This window comes from Candoia aspera, chromosome 4 (genome assembly GCF_035149785.1).
Source record: "Candoia aspera isolate rCanAsp1 chromosome 4, rCanAsp1.hap2, whole genome shotgun sequence".
NCBI lineage: Eukaryota > Metazoa > Chordata > Lepidosauria > Squamata > Boidae > Candoia > Candoia aspera.
This window is the reverse complement of record NC_086156.1, coordinates 101,578,472-101,598,770: the sequence shown is the minus strand read 5'-3', so window position 1 is coordinate 101,598,770 and position 20,299 is coordinate 101,578,472. Positions and strand designations below refer to the sequence as shown.

Sequence of the window (20,299 nt, the reverse complement as noted above, 5' to 3'; positions counted from 1 at the left end):
AAGAAAAACAAGATCTAGAAAATTCTTGTTTTGAGCCAAATGATAGCCTTGTGCCTAACCAAGAAGAAAGCTAACATATCCTTCTGTCTAGCACAGATGAAATTTCAAAGAGGAGAAGCAGTTTGTGTATTGTGACTATGTTCACCTCAGTTTTGCACAGCTTACTGTAGTGTGCTATAAGCTGACAAATGCTAAACGCCTTTAATAAGCAGGATTTCTTTATTTAGTCACTGCAAATTTTAGAATCATATTTGACACATGGATAAATAAACTGCGTGCTTTGTAATGTCTGAAAGGGCACTTATGGAAACTTCACACATTGAAGAACTTTTAGATTCCCCCCCCCTTCATTATAAGTTCCCTTTCAGATATAAGTGAAAAGTGGAAGTGCTTTCTAGAACATCCAAAGCTTCTCTTTATTTTTACCCTTTAATTCCTGTTTTGGCGAGGTTCTGTATTATATTCTTCTCATGACTGCAGCACATTTTCCTTCCCACAGTGATGCCCTTAACAAATGGAGCAGTTTATACAAAAAACTAGTTGCCTTGCTGGTCAAATAAAACATTAGTTAGGGCATTAATTGGAATTGAAAGGATCTCACCCATCCTTTCTTAAGATAGTTTTCTTTGGTTGCAGCAAAATCTCTGAAAATGACTGCAGTGTGTTCCCAAAGCATTATTTTATCACGTGCTGTCGTAGTAGGATACAACCCCTAGGGGTTGCTCCTGAGTTACCCACAGGTGCCTCAGTAAGCACTTTCTACTCCCAACTCAGAATGTCTTGAAGTGAAAAAAGAATATCTTTGGCATAAAAGCTTCTTAGAACCTTTGACAGGAAAAAAAAAAAGGTCAATGCAGGGTAATTTAGGATATTTGGGAAGGGACACCTAGGCTACAATCTTGTGTCTGCTGTTGAACCTCTTGGGAATCGCATTTGAATAAATATGTATGGAATATTGCTGTGGAGGGAGGAGAAAACAAACAGTAGTAAAGTCTAAAACATGGCTCATTGGGTTCTCTGTCCCAAGGCACAATCTCAAGCACATGACGCAGCAGCCAGCCTGGTTCTAAAACAGGTCTGAGTCTTAGAAGCCCCTGGTGGCTCATTGCCTAAGAACTCTATATGTACTACCTTGAGTTCCATGGTAGCAGAAAGGCAGAGTTTGTACCTGAGACCTGTAGATAAAAATGCCTTTTTAAAAGTGAGTTTGTGATTCCAGTGGCAAACCTGCAAGACAATACCAAAACAGGGAGAGTACCAAAACATGAAAGCAATGAATGGGCAGCCCTGCTGAAGTTCAGCTGCTATCCTCCTTTACCAAGGGTACTTACAAATCTCATACATGGATGTTTAAGTTTGAAAGGGGGTATGAAGGGATGTGTGTAAATATGCCGGTATTTCCCTTAGTTGATTCTACAACCTAGGCCAGGGTACCACATTATAATCAATGGTAGGTGCTATTTATTAAAGATCTGTCCAATATCATTACATTGGATCTGTCTAAGACATTACAGCCCAGTTTTTTTTTAAATCTGTTTTTTAAAAAAAACATTTGGTTGTCAGTATGCAGAGAGCAGTAGATAATTTTTGAAGACTAGGAGCAAAAATAGTTGCTGATGATCTTTTAGAACTCTTATTAGCCTTCCTGGTTTTGTGTTTCAAGAAGAATTCAAGTGGACTGCTGCTATAGTATAGTTTCATTTCAGAAACCAGAGTCAAGCTACAGATATTGGTGAGTCTGCCTCTTCCTTCTTTGGTTGAGATGGCTCATTCATTTTTCCATCTCTGACACTCAGCTCTAGCTTTTGCCCAACAGAATATTGTCACTTATTTTCTACTCAGTTTCTCCCAAGATTTCCATTAAATCTTCCATTTTATCTTGTTTAGTGGCCAAAGAGTAACTTTATCAAAGTGAGCAAAATAAACCTCGAACAATCAAGATGTATTACCTAGAAACAAAGAAACTCTGTTTCTTGTGGAGTGGGGAAAGATATGGAGCCATCACCGTTGTAAATTAGTGTACAATACAGTTTTGTTTCTTTGTCTTGCAGAAAGGCACTTACATCTTCACCCTACTCGTCATGCATGTCACAATTCTCAGCCACAAATGTCAGATCCTTTTTACCATCCAGGCGCTTAAGGAGTGTTTGCTTCAGAAGCTTCAAATAACTCCCTAGCTGTTGTCCCAAATGTTTCAGCTCTTACAATCTGCCATTCCTTAAATCTCGGGTTGGAAAGCCTCAAAGGTCCGGGTCCTTGCCTAAGAACTAATTTCTTACAGTCCATCTACTCTGAGAATCTTCCCCAGCCATTTAATGATTTATTTATTCATCAGATTTCTATTGTGCTGCAATCATAAAAAGACTATCATTGGCTTACAGTAATAAATACAATAATCTGAACAAAAAGGTGTAAATCTTCAGACAATACAATATCTGGCCTCAGATCCCAAGAGCCCCCCAGAAAAGCTCTGTTTTCAACTTTTTCCAGAAGGCAGGTAATGTTGGACATCGACACATCGCCATTCCAGAGAGCCAGCCTCATCACAGAAAAACAGTGCTTTCAAGCCTGGGTCCTCCTAACTTTCCAAAAATGGGGGACAACCAGATGCTTCTTCTGGCACAAAGTGGTCAGGGGTGACTTCACTGGGGAGATATGGTCCAGGTGATGATGACAGCAGGAACCACTCCAGTCAGGTCCTCCCATACCAAGCAAGGCTGCAACTGGCACACGGGCCAAAGCTGGGCAAAGCCCCCCACCACCACAACTTCCGCTCACTGATCCAGCAGGAGCCATGAGCCCAGGAGTGGCCCCAAGTCACGAACCTGCTCCTTCAGAGGCAGTGCAGCCTCATCCAGAGAGAAAACAAGGGGCACAGAGGAACCCCGATGTACAAACTGTAGCTTTGTCTTGCTGATTAAGCCTGTTCTGTCCCATCCCGACCCTCACAGCCTCCAAGATACCGGGACAAGACTTCGACAATCTCTCCAGCCCAAGGTCACAACGTACAGTTGGGTGTCATCAATATTCTGACTGTTGATGATACCAGACCCTGAATCACCAGATGAGCTTCTGCAGCAGCTTCATGTCGATGCTAAATAACCCATGCCCTTCTGCATATAGGTACCTAATTCACTGAAGGCTTTGTTTTCATTGCTCACTATAAATAGACGAGACATGTGAGCCAAAATAATGTGCTTTAAAAACAACATGCGTGGCTTTGTCCTAAAGAGAAATTCCTTCCTCTTTTTCAATGAGGCTTTTAGTTCCACTCTATATGTGAAGTAAAAATAAATACGTAAGACTTTCCTGAGGGAGGATTTTTTTTTCCCTTCAGAAGTGTTTTTTAGTTTAGTTATAGTGCATATTATGCTTTTAGATGTTGTAAATTGTTTTGGGGTTAAGTATATTCATTTATTCAGTCACTGTGAATTCTTGGGAAAGCGGCATCCCAACATAGTTGATCAAATAATTCAGTGCAGGTTCAGAGTGGGTTTTAAAAAACAGAACTTTCAGGACTTACATATAAGCTACCTGATGAGTCTCCATTTAAAATGAATGGGTGAAACGCTCCTACTCCTGTTGCCTGCCAGAAGGCAAGTTCATTTTGGTTAAGAGAGTAATCAATTCTTGCCCTCCTTTTGTGTGACACGTATTGTTTCTGAAGTTGCTGCTCTCTTTAAAGGTTAACCCCAGATGATTCCTCCTTACGTGCCCTTATCTCTAATTTGGAACACTGAAACTAAACTCCAGGGCCTGCCTGAAGTTCTGGCCGCCTTGGTGCAGCGAGGCAGCACCCACTGCAGCAGGAACCCGTCCAGATAGATGCTTTCCCGCCAGCAGTATCACTGCCAAGGCTAGCCTTATGCTTTGCCTTTTCTCTCTGGATTGTTCCCAGGGAAGCGAATGAACAATGCAAGGATTTCCTCTGACCGACATAACCCGCCTGCAAACTGTTGATTTCCTTATTTTTGATTTCAGCCCTTTGGAGTCATTCCAGCGACCACTGCCCATCCCAGAGGGTGAACTGAAGGGACTCTAGCTGTTTCAAATGTTAGGGTTACAGCAAGGCTGTGGATCTTATTTTAGGGCTGTTCTTGTGAGCTAACCTCAGTTGCTGCCCTATCAAGGGAAAGACTTGGTGTGAGGAACTTCCTATCTAGGTTGCTCTGCTTTCCAGGGATAAATCTGTTTCTACAGGCCAGATGTACTGAGCATTTTATCTGCACTGATATCGTGGTGTTTCATGCATTTGATAGTCATAGCATCAGTGCGGGGATAGGCAGAACGTAGACGTTTTATCCCGGGAATGAGAAGAAACTGTTTTTACCCACAAACTTTCTTGGGTATTCCTGTTCTGGTGTTGCACTGTGCAGTGAAGAATGCAGCAAGCTGGCTTCTGGGAAACTTTGGATCCTTATAACTTCACTGCAAACTAACTTTCCTGGATTTTCTGGGGAGGAAAATGCTGAATTTCTGAAGTGTAATTAACTAGAGAGGAGGAGGCATCTTCCAGAGTTTATTCGTGGATTAGGAGATTGGCTCCTGAATTGTGAGTGGACCATCCCTAAGGGGGAAAAAAGGCAGTTGAAGATACTCATGAGGGCATTTTGAATGAGCTGGAGAAGAGAAGTATCAGCCCTGTGACTTTCAAGGCTGCAGCTCCAACCCTTGTTATTAATATCAGCTGCTGACAAGTTTTCTTGCTCAAGAGTCTCTGCCAGGCTTCTGTTGGGCATTTTGAGAATCTAAGTTCTTCGCCATTGGACTGAAAACGAAAGGAATCTGTTCCTTTTGTTGGGTAGGATACCCTTTCACCTCTTGCTTTCTGGAGTGAGGCTCACTGTCTACTCACATTAAGAAACTGAGTTAGCTTGTGGCTAAATATTCCTGTATGTTTGATGTTTATTCCGCCTTATTTCAGAGACTTGGCGTATTGGTTTTTAAATGTATGTCTTTAATAACCTTTAAAGGGCTCACTTTAGAAATACTGTGTAAACAGCTTTTACTTAGCATGTGCCTACCAAAGAGATTAGTTTACAAACTTCTAGAATTCCCAACTGGTTATTGGCCATGTTGGTTGGAAATTGTAATCCAGCGCATCTGGAGGGAACCATATTGGAGAAATTTGCTGTAGGTGTAGCAGTCTGGGAGGTAGGGAAAGAATGCAGAAAAGAATAACTTCTAAAAAGTACTCAAATACAGAGAATGAGTAATTCTTTTGTACAGGGGGGGGCGGGGGTTATCATCTGATGCAGCTGTTCCCACATGGTCCAGGAGCTGTTACATGCCTTTTTTTCTGACTTAAGCCATTCTCGGTATCTGCTTAATAGTATGCAACTGTTTCATGTACATTCATGTGATGTTTATAAAAGTTAAGACTTGGGATGGCATTGTGCAATAATGAAAAGAATGATATATCTGTAGGAGGATTATACATGAATAAGCAACCTCCATACTCATGCATGGTTTGTACAGGACTAAATTGTCTGCTTGCCCAGCTAACAAATATCAAGCCCAGTAAAACCTTGTTCAAGGATTTAGAAATCCCTTGGTCTGTGTTCCTCTAATTCCTTTTAATCCCTCATTCTTCATTTTACACAAGAAGGAATTGCTTAAGAGCAGGAAAGTAGTTATCTGCTCTGTAGTGGACAGAAAGCCATGGAAATATTGAGCTGGACTCAGTTAACAGGTTTATTAAAAATAAAACTGAAAATATTTAGTGAACCCTCTAAAGCCTTGTACATTTCCTTAAAAGAGAATCATATCATTTTTCTTTAACTCTCCTTTCAGTAAGGATAGCACAGAAATTAATGCAAATAACAAATCTCGTAAACAGAATTGGTGAGAGCCTTACTACTTGAATGGAAGTGTGCTCATTACAGTATAGAGGTGTGAGATGCAAATACAAAGACTGAAACATGAGTCACGAGAGAAAAATGATAACAGTTGTTGACCCCCTGTCGTTGAAGCAGCAACCAGTGGAGATTATTTTCGTAGTGAAACATTAGGTGCACGTCTGCTCTGATGTTTGTGTCTATGGAAAGTGGGTACAGCTTTATCAAGACTCCTGGATTTTCATAGAAAGCATAAAGCATGAACATGTTTGAGCTGGAGCTAGAAAAGTGGGGAATATAGAGATAAGAAAAGCTGATATAGAATTTCAGTGTCCTAACAGTTACTAGTTGACTATTGTCACATATATAGCAGAAGCCCGGCTTGAACAGGAGAAGTCTGTTCTACCTTCTGTGTCTCTGTGAGATCTGTCTCCAGTTGTCACTGATGGCCTTCCTGCCACAAACATCTCTCTGATTATCCTGTCACAGACCCCTTGTTTCTGTGAATAGAAATATGTGCTTACAGATTCCCTTTGAAGAGGCTTTCTGAGTTTTGTCAGGGTTGCATGTGGCTGTGAACCCCCTCCTCCAAATGGGACTATAGTTTTATAATATGTGTACCCTTCCTTTCTTCTAACAGAGAACTCAGGATTTGCTTCGCCTCAGCAAGATGGCAGCATCAGATATCCTTGAATCATTGCCTTATCGTATTTATACCCAGCTGGTCCAGTTTGTTAATATTTGTTTTCTGCTTTAGGAGAACAGCAACAGTGAAGCCCAGTCTCATCCACGGCCGCCATGCCGTCTAATGCCCGGGCTGGCAGTTTGAAGGACCCTGAGGTGGCTGAGCTGTTCTTCAAGGATGACCCTGAGAAGCTCTTTGTTGACCTGCGGGAGATTGGTCATGGCAGCTTTGGAGCTGTCTACTTTGTGAGTGCCAAGGAGTGTTAATGCTCATGCTCAAGCCTTGCCAAGATAATTTAAAACAACTTTTTCCAACTGGCCTTGCTTACAGTTGAATCAGTTTTGCTTCTTGGTCCCATACCATAGGGAGGCCCCTGCCACTGAATATTAGATGCTGAAGAGCAACAGCGGGAGGGACTTCCTGCATGTCCTGCTTGTAGCTTTCTCAGGGGAATCTGATTGGCCGTCATTAGAGGTGGGAAGATGACCTAATGAAACTTTTGGTCTGACTTAGTAGGGGTGCTCTAACGTTAAGTGGATATCGGGTACCTGCCACTCCCACACATCTCTGGCCTCATGGGCAGCTGTGCTCTAAGAATGCCTGATTTCGCCATGAGGTGTAAAATTTACTCTTTTTGATCTCTGTTGTTTTTTCCAGGCACAGAAACGAAGCGCCTCTCTGAACTTGACTCTCTGTGGGTGCTGACACTTATTTTCAGCATCTTTCTTCCTTGGCTTACTCTCTTTATCTTCCCCAGGCCCGAGACATACGCAACAATGAAGTGGTTGCTATTAAGAAGATGTCCTACAGTGGGAAGCAGTCTAACGAGGTTGGTCCTTCATTTTTTTTCACTACACCGCGGTTGTGTTGACCATTAACTTCTAGCCTCCCCCTGGCCTAGGTAGCCCAGTTCTCCTGATTTCCAAATCTCCTAGGAACCACTTTCTCTAGGCTTCTAGTGGTATCCCCTCCTCCACTTGAAATATAGGACCCTGCAAACTCAGGCTCCCTTTTGTGTTTTCCAGAAATGGCAGGACATTATCAAGGAGGTGAAATTTTTGCAAAAGCTACGACACCCAAACACAATTGAATACAAGGGCTGCTACTTACGGGAACATACAGCATGGGTAAGATGAGAGTGAAATGGGTCATTCTAAGCCATTGTGGTGATACATTACAGAAAGTCTTTTAAAGAATTTAAGAAGGGCAGTGAAAATGTAGATGAACTGGGCTTTGGATGAGGTTTCTCACTTCCCTGCCTGAAAGCCTAGTGCAATTTAAGGGAATTAATTGCAATGCAATAGGGTGGTGGCGCCTCTTCTTGAAAATCGGGGGGGGGGATCTTTTGGTGGTATTATATATACACACACCCCTTTGTGTCCTGCTTCATGGGCTTTTTGGAGGTATCTGGATGGTGGTGATGGGAGAATGAGGGACTTTTGGTCTGATTTAGTGGGGACTGTTCTTATATTCTTAAGTGAATCGGAAGTACCAGGTACATAATGGTCTTGGCATACTGGGCTCCAAGACAACTGATTGGGACAGAATGATTGAAATTCAAAGGGATTATTTACCCTATGCTAACATCTCTTCTTAATTCACTAGCTGGTGATGGAATACTGCCTAGGGTCAGCCTCAGATTTGCTGGAAGGTGAGTCCGAAACCAAGTCAGGAGAGCAGTCTTCCCATGATCCTTTTCTGAGACCTTTAAGTAATGCTCTTTCCTCCCTCCCCTCTTTCCTAGTGCACAAGAAACCACTGCAGGAAGTAGAGATTGCAGCCATAACGCATGGTGCTCTGCAGGGACTTGCATACCTGCATTCACACAATATGATCCACAGGTGAGCTCTATATTGTGTGACTGCACTGTCAAGGGTCTAAGCATGGTCTTAAGAGACATTGCTGCTTACAACATCCATCTAGTGTAGGACAGGACAGTCACATCGTTGCTGCAGTATGAAATCTGTACCAAATCTGTTACTCCGTTTGTCAATCAACTCCATGCGTCTCTGTGACCCAATCCTGTTTCTTACTGCATTTTGCTGCTCATTCTCTTTAGATGATTTGCAGGCAGAATGGCAAAATTACCCAGTTGAATTCATGTTTCAGTCAAATGTTGCACTTCAGTCAGTCCAGCTTAACTATCAGAACTGGGCAGCATTCAAGCTTCTTAAATCTGCTTTGTTTTGAATTTTAATAACTCCTTGATCTCCCAGAGCTTAATGAAAAGATGTATATTTAAAGCATGCTGCTTTTTATCATGTTTTGCAGTTAATACAGGTAGTCCTTGTTTAGCGACTGCCTCATTTAGCAAGTGTTTACAGTTACAACAGTGATGAAAAAGTAACTTTACTACCAATCCTCACATTTATGACTTTCACAGGTCTGTAAAGCAAGAGAAAGCAGAAGTAAGATCATAAGCACAGTTTCACTTAGCGACCGCTTTGCTTAATGACCAAGTTGCTGGTCCCTGTATGTTTTCAACTCAAGAACTGCGCTAAACACTCTTGTTCTCATAAAAGCATTCCTAGTTACCTCAGGGGTCCTTCATTTCAGCAGCCTAATTTAAATAGAGTAGAAATATTTCAGTTGTTGCTATCGAACAATTGAGAATCAGAAACCATTGCCAATACAGAGATTTGCTAATACAGCCTGATCTCTCTCCTCCTTTTCCTTGTCTTCGCCCATATAAATGTTGCTCTAACCTCTGTCCTCCTGCTTTCCCCTGCCTCTGCCTCTCACACTGTTTTCCATCTTGGCCGCCCATATCCCTCCACCATGTTCTCTGTTTCTCTGTGCAGTTTTTAATAACTGTGCCTGCCTTTTCAGGGATGTGAAAGCTGGGAATATCCTTCTGACTGAACCAGGACAAGTGAAGCTGGGGGACTTTGGCTCGGCTTCCATTATTGCTCCTGCTAACTCCTTTGTTGGCACCCCATACTGGTAGGCTGGCAGAATGAGATTTCTGTGTAATCCAAAACAGAGCAGGAATACCTTTATTGACCGTATCCCTATATCCTAGCCACTAGGAGGAGTTAAAGTGTGGCTGGAGAAACAGTGAGGGGATGGATATGGATTTGAGACTTCCTGATTCTTTGAACAACAAGAAGAAATTAAGAGGATTTGGTAATTAGAGAGGTGGGTTCCCTGGGCTTTGCAAAGAGTAGCAGTGTAATTTAACGACCGTGATTCTTAAAAGAATGATGAAGTCTTGTCCTTTCATAGGCCAAGGATTGGAAGGTGTAATTCAGGAGTGCACCGGTTTTGGGGGGTGAGAGCCATGTGTGAACTTTGAGTGGCATGCTCAAGAAGTGGGTGGGGCCTGAGAAAACAAAATGTATTAAATGAACTTCGTATTAATATTATTCATGTATTTAACAATTTCCACCGTCAATAAACTGCAACGTTTACAATTTAGCGGTAAGTTTAGGGCTTTGTGGGCTATGTCCAGGGCTTTCGCAGTCATGCATCTTCAGTGTGGCATCTTCTAGGCCCTAAGTAACAATGTGTGTCATTGGTAAGTCACGGTGTATGATAGCTTTGTCTTGCTCTCTCTTTCTAGGATGGCTCCTGAGGTGATCCTAGCCATGGACGAGGGGCAGTATGACGGCAAGGTGGATGTCTGGTCACTTGGCATCACTTGCATTGAACTCGGTATGGAGTGAACTAAGTTGGGGGATATTTCAAAAATTTCCTCGCCTTGCTAGGCTGGAACTGTTTGGGGAATGATGTGGAGGAGGGCTCTGTGGAGAAAGGCGAACGCCTCTGCTGACATTAGTGTCTCTGTATCCTTAGCGGAGCGCAAACCACCCCTCTTTAACATGAATGCTATGAGTGCCTTATACCACATCGCCCAGAATGATTCACCACTGCTGCAATCTAGTCACTGGTAAGGAAAGCTCCAGATGCTAATGAAACCACTTCAAGCTTCCAAGAGAGAGAGGTTCATACACTCAGAAGGATCCCTGACTTCCTTCCCTGTTTTCTCCAGGTCTGAATATTTCCGGAATTTTGTGGATTCATGCCTGCAAAAGATCCCCCAGGACCGTCCAACCTCTGATGTGCTGCTTAAGGTATCTTCCACCTGTTTGCGCTCCTGAAAGATGACTTTTTTCTCCATCCGCAGACCACTGTGTCTGCAGCTACGGAAGTTGCAATCATTTTATCCTACCTGGGATAAAAACAAGAAGTTAAAGTAAAGGGAAAAAAAAACCCTGGATTTTTAAATTAGAAGAGTGTGTTGGAGAAAAAGGTGGCATCAGGAATTGGTAACACATGAAAGATGTTGGTACAGATGTTTCTGTGGGAACACCCTAATGCAGGGTTTCTCAACCAGGGTGCCGTGGCACCCTAGGGTTCCGCGAGAAGCCACTAGGGGTTCCCTAGGAGATCACAATTTATTTTAAAAAATACTTCAAATTCAGGCAACTTCACATTAAAGAAGTAAGTTTCATTCTTTATTTTTAATTTAAGAACGCTTTTAATGAATATATAAAGGCCTACCCATGAAACAAATACAATAATTTTGTGACTTCTGGCCTGTATTTGAGCCTGACTGTGCAGGGGTTCCCTGGGGCCTGAAAAATATTTCAAGGGTTCCTCCAGGGTCAGAAAGTTGAGAAGGGCTGCCCTAATGAGTAACACCCTTCATTACTGAATCTGCACATTGGATTCATAGATAGTGGAGTTGGAATTGACCACAAGGATCATCTGGTCCAACCTTTACTTTCCCCCTAGCATCGATTTTGGTTGATTTTTTTCTAATATATCAATTAGTAACCATTACATGTTAAATCTAGGTTTACTCAAGTTTAATTGAGAGTAATTATACACTGTTGTTAAAAGGATATAGATATTAGATCCTACTAAATCTCAGTGGTTGTTATCCAGCTCTGTGAGTATAATTAATAATGGAAATGGTCATATCACAGATTCTAGGAGACTGGTGGATAACTCTGGAGACCTTTTCCAGACCTACTTCCTTGATTTCATGCTAGTACTTCCTGTGACTCCACAGCATCGCTTTCTCTTGAGGGAGCGGCCCCAGACCGTTATCATGGACCTGATTCAGAGGACCAAGGATGCAGTGAGGGAGCTTGACAATCTGCAGTACCGCAAGATGAAGAAAATCCTCTTCCAGGAAGCTCAGAATGGTCCAAATGCAGAGGCACCAGAAGAGGAAGAGGTTAAGATTTCCTTTTTGTTTGGTTTTTTTGTTCTGTTAGGCTTCTTTTTTAGATTTTTATCCTGCCTTTTTTTTCATATACAACTCAAGGCAGTGAACATGCCAATACTCCTCCCTCCTCCTATTTTCCCAACAAGAACAACCCTGTGAGGTGAATTGGGCTGAGAGAGAGTGACTGGCCCAAGGTCCCCCAGCTGGTTTTTGATGCCTAAGGTGGGACTAGAACTCACAGTCTCCTGGTTTCTAGGCCAGCATCTTAACCACTACACCAAACTTTACCCCACTTTTCCTAATGCAGCGCTCCCTGGATTTGTTGGACTTCAGCTCATATAATTCTCCAACCATCGTGAGAGTACCAGAGTGCACGAGGTTTGTGCACCTAGGGGCAGTTGTTTGTGGTGTCGCCTTCTTTCTCATTCTCATTCAATCCTGCTTTACTGTTCCAGGAAGTAGAGCAGTTTCTTCACCGGACAGGGACCATCAATAGCATGGAGAGCAGCCACTCGGTACCCAGTATGTCTATCAGTGCCAGCAGTCAGAGCAGCAGCGTCAACAGCCTAGCTGATGCCTCGGATGATGATGACGGGGCTGAGATTGCCATGATGCAGGAAGGGGAGCACACCGTCACCTCCAACAGTTCCGTCATCCATCGTCTGCCGGTACAGAACTTAATATGCTTCTGCAAGAGCAATCGAATGTCAATTGCAGAATAAAGGAAAAGTTGGGAAACACTGTGGAATATTGTCTAGCATAGAAGTGATAGAAAATGTAAGCCTTCCTGCAAATCTGCCATAAAATTATAGGAATCCTGAGATAATAAAGGGAAAAGCTTAGTTCTGAATTGCGATTATCATTCACCCTCTCTATAATGAAGCAAAAAACAAAACAAGAGATGGTAGAGAAATTGGGGGTCCAGAGGGGGGATGAAGAAAAGAGAGAGAGGCATGCTGACGATCAAAGGAAAGAACTGGAATCCAGTGGATCATCACATCCAACTTGCTCACTTAAGTTGAGTACCTTAGGCTTGGGTAGGGAAACTTTCCCTCCTTTTGTTGGGAAAAAAATGAATCCATTCTTCTTTTCTAGACTAGTCTTCCCCAACCTGAAACCGTTCACGTTTCTTGGGATCGCAGCTAAGTTTCGGAATACTTTGGAGACAGCAGTTGGACGGAAACTGAACTAGACTAAAAATGCCTAATCCGTTCATCTTTAATCTTTTCTATCCATATGATCTTGCTTTGTGCTGAAGACTGAAAAAATCACGGAAGTGGTAGCCTCAGCCTAGCTTTCCTCCGCATGGCACAGATGTTCATCTGCAGGCCATCTGATACACCCTCCAGTTGCTTAGAATTCTAGGAGTTGGCAGTCCCACCTTCTGCATTTGGATGGCATCAAGCTTGGAAGATTGCCTTAGGCACCACATTACTTTGTGAAATCTTGGCATTTATCTTCCTTCTTTAGTACTCTCTAAGACATAGCTTGTGGTCCTGCTCCACCACACCTTCGCACTTCCATTTCCGAGAACAGGGTAACCCTAAGTTACTCGTGGAGGTGCCGTTGACCCCCTGGCTCTATATTCTGTATGTACCTTCTAAAGGAGGATTTGCAGAGGTGACGTTAGAAGCTCAGGCGAAGCTTCTCATGTGTGTTTTGATGCTTTTCAGGGCCATGACAATCTGTACGATGATCCCTACCAGCCGGAAATGGAGCCCCAGAGCTCATCATCAGCTGCCCGGCGTCGTGCCTACTGCCGCAACCGAGACCACTTTGCCACCATTCGTACAGCTTCTCTGGTGAGTGGAGAAAATTAACTTATTTTTTATTGTACTGTATGTGAGAATCCTGGTCCTTGTAATATTAAAAACAGGAACTCTCAATACAAGCCACGTAGGATATATGAAAGTTCTTTATTAAGATACCAGACTCTTGAGAAGCCACGAATGAGATTTCCCACCCCAAACTTTCCTAAAAACCCTAAAAGCGTTTCAGTCTCTCCCCTATCTCACCCCCTCCTCTTTGCTTTGAATTACTGTCTAGTAAAATTCTCCTCCGTTTTCAAACTCTTGCTCCCCTCTCAGCTCGTTCCAGAAAGTGCCAGCCACCCGACCTTGAGCTGAATTCTTGTCTAAACATTTCTCTAACAGTGTTGCTGGAATGCAAGCCTCCTTCCCCCTCCTTTGTTCTACAGTGCTCTAAACTGCAAGTCTCTAATCTATACATGTGTCTAAACTCTACTTCCCCCTTACTACCTAACCCATGTCCAGGTGAGGCATCCAGACACAATTAACTATTGCTTCTGGATTGCTCCATCCTGGCATTGTATTTATTATTAGATTTATATCCTGCCTTTATTTTGTACAGCTCAAGGCAGTGCACAGAATGCTCTCGCCTTCTATTTTTTCCATGACAGCAGCCCTGTGAGATGGGTTGGCTGAGTAGGAGTGACTGGCTCAAAGTCACCCAGCTGCCCTTCATGCCTAAAGGAGGACTAGAACTCACGTTTTCCTGGTTGCCAAACTTGTTCTCGGTTGGATTCAGTCCTCTCATTGTTCTTTTCCCAGCCTTGCTCCTTTTCTGGTGGCTTCATAAATTGCTGGTGGTGCTGCCAACTAAACCTTCCTCTTCCTTTCTCTAATGTGTTAGCCAGTGAAGTTTCAGTGTTTGTGGCATCTGGAGCCCTCTGTAGGAATTTGCTGCAGTGCAGATGTTAAGAAGCAGAGAAAATTAGGACAGAAAGACATACAAACTACCTGAGATGCAATTGTTTTGCCCATTAAAAAAATACTGGACATACTCATGGTGAGAAAGATGGCTATGGCACCTATTATTATCTTTAACATTATTTGGGACCAAGCAAAATAGTTAGAGCTTCCTTTGGTAAGACAGAGAAGAGGAACAGTGGATAAGTGCCAGGCCTAGAAATCTACATCTTGTATTCTACTGTATTAGGGACATTTTTTTCAACAATTTTCTAAGAGAGGTTAATATTACTTGTTTCTTAATAAGACAGCTCCTTCATTAAATCCCATGCAATTAAAGGAATTCTGAATGATTAATGATTTGATTATTTAAGTTATTATTTAATTTAGAACAACACTTATTGGGGGTGGCAAACTTTCAAAGGTGAGACACCCTATTTAACTTTTGGGTGATGTTAACAGTAAAGGTTGCAGAAGGAAGGGCGAGGATGTAAAGGGAATGGAACCATACCACATGTTGACAAAGATGGGACTTAATGAGGGCATGTTTGGGAGACTGGATGTTTTTCTTTGTTTTTAGCTGTGCTAAATCCTTTTAGAGCTGAATTTGGTTTTCATGTGGTTTCTATGCCAAAAGAGCAGAACCAGCATTCCCAATTTTCCACAGCCGTCATGCCAAAATAACAGCCATTTTATGCAGTAGAAGAGTGTTCCTCTTCTGAATATATTTCATGTTTTACTCATGGACACTTTATTTGTTGATCAAAGCTGAATCCGCTTGGGTGAAACTCTATTAAGTTTTTCTGGGTAAATTCTTTGCCATCAAGGGAAATTCGGTGCACTAGAGGTGGGCTATATTTGGATCTGAAGTGGAGCAGGGTGCATAGGATCCAGTGTGAACACTTTTTTTCTACCTTTTGGGGGCTCCTTAAAGAAGCTGTGCCTTTTCCTGGGCTTGCACAGTAACTGCAGACTCAGGAAAGGACGCATTTCAGTTAAAGAGGCAGCCATAGAGGGCAACTGTCTCCCTCGCCCTAATCTCTCCTTGACTGAAGTAACTTTTCCTGAGCCCCCTCAGGTACCATGCAAATCCAGGAAAAGGTAGGATACTTTAAGGATCAGCCAACAGGGAGCGAGAAGACGCCCACGCTGGATCAGAGGATCCTTGCCTGCTTCAGATCTGAACAGTGCACACTTTAGTGTACCGTTCCTCTGACCCCAGAGCAGGATTAGATTCAGTAATAAACCCATGAACGGTGCCGTAATTTAGGATTAAATTGGACTTCCCTGTTTCTCTCTTCCTCCTCTGTTCCACTCCTCCCTGCCAGGTAACTCGCCAAATCCAGGAGCATGAGCAGGATTCAGCCCTGCGGGACCAGATGAGTGGCTACAAGCGGATGCGGCGCCAACATCAGAAACAGCTGCTGGCTCTGGAGAACAAACTGCGGGCTGAACTGGATGAGCACCAGCTGCGGCTCGACAAGGAGCTTGAGGCCCACCGCAACAACTTCTCGGCTGAGGCTGAAAAACTGGCCAAGAAACATCAGGCTATTTTTGAGAAAGAGGTGAGGGCGGGAGAGCCGGACAGGAAAGTGGCGATAGCTTGGCCAAAGGGGATGGAAACTGCCAACGAATTCCTATGGAAGCGGGAAGGTGGGAAACTTTGGCCTCCAACACAACAAGTTGCAGTGGGAACCTGATGTCAGGCTAATGCAAAAATTAACCACCTTTTAGGATAGCAGGCACCAAAACAGCTTCTTTTTAAAGAAAGAAAGAAAGAAAGAAAAATTGTCAAAACTGCACATACAAAGTCCAAAATTTTGTGACACTTCAGCATTCTTGCCTGAAATAACCACAAAGTCTCATGGGAGAAGACTGAAATCTTGCAGCAGGTGGTGATCTCATGAGATTGCAGTATTTTTACCATCCATTCTTATTTAGCTGATGACCGCCATGACGGAAGTTATGGTAACTGTCGTAGGTGGCACATTTTCAATCCTTGGATTAATACATATGAAGAAAAGTGAAAGGCTATCTCCAAATTAAAATAATTATTTCCCTACTTTCTTTTGATTATTTCTTCTCATACAAATTTATACACAACTCTTGTAAGATTATTTAATGTTCCAGATTTGTGAGTGGAAAGAGCCTCTCTGAGGTCTGCTACTGCTCTGATTGTTCCCAGTCCTTCTGGCCACATCAGCAGTAATCTGGTCACTTTGGGCAGAACTGTATTAAGGCTGGGAGACCATTGATTCTCCTCATCCCAAACAAAAATAGGTTTGATCGTAACAGTCCCATGTGCACTTGGACCTGACCTATTCTTCAAGACATCAACTGGTTTCTTTTGTATGTCCAGCGTAGCATCTTTTTCCATATCATTTTTGTAACTCTCATTTTTAAATCAGTCTCAATCTTGTCAGGTAAAACTTGTTCCTCTTTCATAACATCTGTCTTTAGAGGCAGACACTCTTAAAATTAACTCCTGGGTCCATTGTTCAAAAATATCCTTCAGTATATCCAATGTTAAAATGTTTTGCTTCATTCTGCATTAGTAAGTCAAATTTAAGTGTTCTTCTCTTTTAATTGTAATCTTCAGTTCCTTCTGGTTCCCTCTAGTGTCCAACCTTCAAAGTCCCATCCTATCATTTTTTTTTAAGTATATTCAAAACGAAAGCATTTTCCCACGGAAAGGATTCTAATAATTAATTCCAAAATCTTACTTCAAATCTATCTGGACCCTTAGTCCGTTTGTAACTTTCCAGAATCAAAGTTCTAATCACCCTTTTGCTGTTTATTCCAAAAGAAAAAAAAATTAAAAGTCCTTAAACTTGTATTTAAAGACTTCTTTTGCTAAGGATTGAACGAAACTCACCAGTGCTGTAAAATTTGTCAATCCAAAGATTCCTAAAGGCTGAAAAACAGCAATTTCCAAAAAGTGATTAGAGAAGGAAGTATGTGAACCCAGTGTCCTTAAAGGCACCGACCACAGTGTGAGTAAGATGGCTATTCTGTCATCTCCCAGAGCTCTAAACCCGCCAGAGACCACTGTCTTGCTGTCTCCTCGCAAGGAGCAACTGTCTGGAGCACTTGTGGGCGATCTCAAGTCCTCTCCTTGTTCAGAGAGGAATTACAAAGACCTGATCTACTCACTGGCTCCTCTTTCCACTGCGGTCATCAGCTCCGCTTTTAGCAGAGCCATCTTCAGTTCCCCATTTCTTCCCCAGCAGTCAGATTGTCCAGCTTCCCATACTGAGAACCCCATTCAGCTCTGAAGGATGGCTCAGGGTTATGACTCACATGTGCAGTAATGCCTGGTTTTGTCCCCTTTAAATGATGTTCTGGCTGTGTGCAGAATTGCAGCATGTATGCAAGCCTAGTCTTGGCTAAATTATCTTACTCCCCTCCCATCACTGCTGACCCTGACCACTCCTCCCACTTATACAGGCAAAAGCTGCCCTGACTGAAGAGAAGAAATTTCAGCAACATATCTTGGGTCAGCAGAAGAAGGAGTTGGGCAACTTGCTGGAATCACAGAAGCGCCAATATAAGTTACGGAAGGAGCAGCTGAAAGAGGTATCCTGATTTGAAGGGAGGCACAAAGTAGCAGCACAAGTCAAAAGTTGATTGTCACATGCTACTTTGGCAACTGACTTTCCAAAGTTCTCTTTGTAACCTCATCCCTGCCTGTGAGTAGGAAGCCTTTCAGAGGTGGTGGAGGTAGTGGTGATGAGTTAAATTTATATGCCACCAGACTCCCAGCGACTCTTGCCTCAACTTGTTCTCTTCTTATTTTGATTTGTTTTATTCTGTATATAATGCTGCAAATTCTTTAGGGGCAGATAAAAGACTTATCTGGTCTTTAGAATATGAATAAGATATTGTTTAAAAAATATGTCCTAAAAGGCAAGGACAGACCAGCTGAAATTTATGCTGTCATGCTGACAATTCCTGTAATGACTTGCAGCCTGTATCTTTGAAGAGAAAGATAGAAGTATCAGAGTTGTTTCCCTGAGAGTGACAGGATAAGGATTCTTTATATGCTGAGCAAATGCATACTGTGGCAAACACATGCATTGCTGAAAGTCAGGGTCTTATGTCCCCCATGCTTCTTGTTGCTTTTGGAAAAAACATGGTATATTGAATTGTGTGTTAACATACTGGATAAACCTAGTAATTGCAGTTTGTAAACACACTGTTGTAGCTTGTTCAACCACCAAAGCTTAGCACAGTGTGCAAACAAATGAGTGTTCACTCTTTCATGTCGTTCCTTTTGCAGGAGCTCCAAGAGAACCAGAGCACACCCAAGCGGGAAAAGCAGGAATGGTTGCTGAGACAAAAAGAGAACATGCAACATTATCAGGCTGAGGAAGAGGCCAACCTTTTGCGGCGCCAGCGGCAGTACTTTGAGCTGCAGTGCCGCCAGTACAAACGCAAGATGCTGCTGGCGCGCCATAACTTGGACCAAGACTTGCTGCGGGAGGTGGGGACCAGTAATTGGAGCCTGGTGGGAGCAGAAAGGGGGTGTCTGGCTGTGCTTGAAAAGCAAAAACTGCAGGAGGTGTACTCTGAGGGGTGGGTATGCTGGGCAGGCTAAATTGTGTGCCCCTTTTTCCACCCATATCTCTTCTTTGCAAGAGCTGGCATTATGAATGGCTACTTGGATGCCTGCCTTTGCAAGCTGCTTGTGGATGAGTTCATGCACCCTATTAATTTATTACTTAAGTGTCCACTAATTAAAGGGAGTTAGGCCACCCGACTCCAGTGCAACTCTTGGCAGGGTACAGTATTAAACAATGTAAAATAATATAACCCAAACCCATATATAAACTGTTCGGAGAAAAATAGTACAGCCTCTAGCAAACTAGTCAAAAGGAATCTGCCACTCTAGTCCAAGGTCTGGGAGAACAGCCAGGTTTTAAGAGCTTGTTTAAATTATGCTAGGATGGGGGCGGTATGAATCCCTGGGGGAATGCTTTCCAGAAGACAGGCTCTACAGCAGAGAAGGCCCACTTTCTTGGTCCCGTCAGGGGACACTGTTATAAGTAAACGGGGCCCAGAACATGTTGACTCTGCCCAGTCATAGGATGAGCAGATAATCCACCATCAGACCCTATACCATGAAGGGTTTTATAGGAAATAAGCTGCATCTTGAATTGCACCTGGAAGTTTACTGGTAGCCAGTGCAGCTTACTAAGCAGGAGTGTTAACCATTCTGGATCAGCTGCAGTTTTTGTATGATTTTCAAGGGCAACCAAATGTAGAGCACATTGCAGTTGTCCAGGTGTCAGGTGATCAAAAATATGAATGACTGTCCTAAGGGCCTCCCAGTTGGCTTAGTAGATGAATTTTGGCAAAAGCCTTCCTGGCCACAGCTGCCCCCTGCTGTCTGAGCAGGAGCTGTGAGTCCATGGAGACCCTCAAATTGTGCACCAGTTCTGATGGGGGAAGTATGACCCCTTTCAGGACTAAAGATGGAACATCTCCAGACCTGGGTAGTCCAAATATTTATAGCCATTTGGTCTTGTCAGGGTTGAGTCTGAGTCTGTTCCTACCCATCCAGGTCCACACAACCTCAAGAACTGGGGCAAAACCTTGAGATCACCACCTGGTCAGCCTAGAGTAAAGTTATACACCTGGATATCATCAGTGTACTCATGATACCTGACCCTAAATTGATGGATGACCTTATCCAGCAGACTCACGTAGATGTTACATCAGTGTGTGTGAGGAGCATTGAGATCTGATGCACCCTGTATGTCAGGGGTCTCAGGCTTGATCTCCTCCTTGCCAACACCAACTGAACCCAACCACAGAGGAAGGAAGAAAACCACTCCTAATCCCGATCGGGTGGTCCAGAAAGATATCATGGTTGATGGTACTGAAAGCCACT

General features: G+C 43.0%; 2 protein-coding genes across 6 annotated transcripts in view; one reads left to right on the top strand and one right to left on the bottom strand.

Annotated features, from left to right (window-relative positions):
* The window catches only part of SPN (sialophorin), a 344,473-nt gene that overhangs the window by 286,359 nt on the left and 37,815 nt on the right, over window positions 1–20,299 (bottom strand). The gene's annotated exons all lie outside the window — the stretch shown is intronic.
* The window catches only part of TAOK2 (TAO kinase 2), a 40,029-nt gene that overhangs the window by 3,237 nt on the left and 16,493 nt on the right, over window positions 1–20,299 (top strand). For all 5 annotated transcript variants that reach the window (XR_010067840.1, XM_063301347.1, XM_063301348.1 and 2 more), the window contains 15 exons: window positions 6,595–6,767; window positions 7,280–7,351; window positions 7,548–7,649; window positions 8,128–8,173; window positions 8,267–8,363; window positions 9,352–9,465; window positions 10,085–10,176; window positions 10,318–10,411; window positions 10,514–10,595; window positions 11,540–11,707; window positions 12,154–12,366; window positions 13,372–13,500; window positions 15,735–15,971; window positions 17,854–17,982; window positions 18,686–18,889. Coding sequence is in view for 4 of the 5 variants with exons in the window: in XM_063301347.1 (XP_063157417.1) it covers window positions 6,636–6,767; window positions 7,280–7,351; window positions 7,548–7,649; window positions 8,128–8,173; window positions 8,267–8,363; window positions 9,352–9,465; window positions 10,085–10,176; window positions 10,318–10,411; window positions 10,514–10,595; window positions 11,540–11,707; window positions 12,154–12,366; window positions 13,372–13,500; window positions 15,735–15,971; window positions 17,854–17,982; window positions 18,686–18,889 (1,911 nt within the window). In the remaining variant the exon portion in view is untranslated. The remainder of the gene's footprint in view (window positions 1–6,594; window positions 6,768–7,279; window positions 7,352–7,547; window positions 7,650–8,127; window positions 8,174–8,266; window positions 8,364–9,351; window positions 9,466–10,084; window positions 10,177–10,317; window positions 10,412–10,513; window positions 10,596–11,539; window positions 11,708–12,153; window positions 12,367–13,371; window positions 13,501–15,734; window positions 15,972–17,853; window positions 17,983–18,685; window positions 18,890–20,299) is intronic.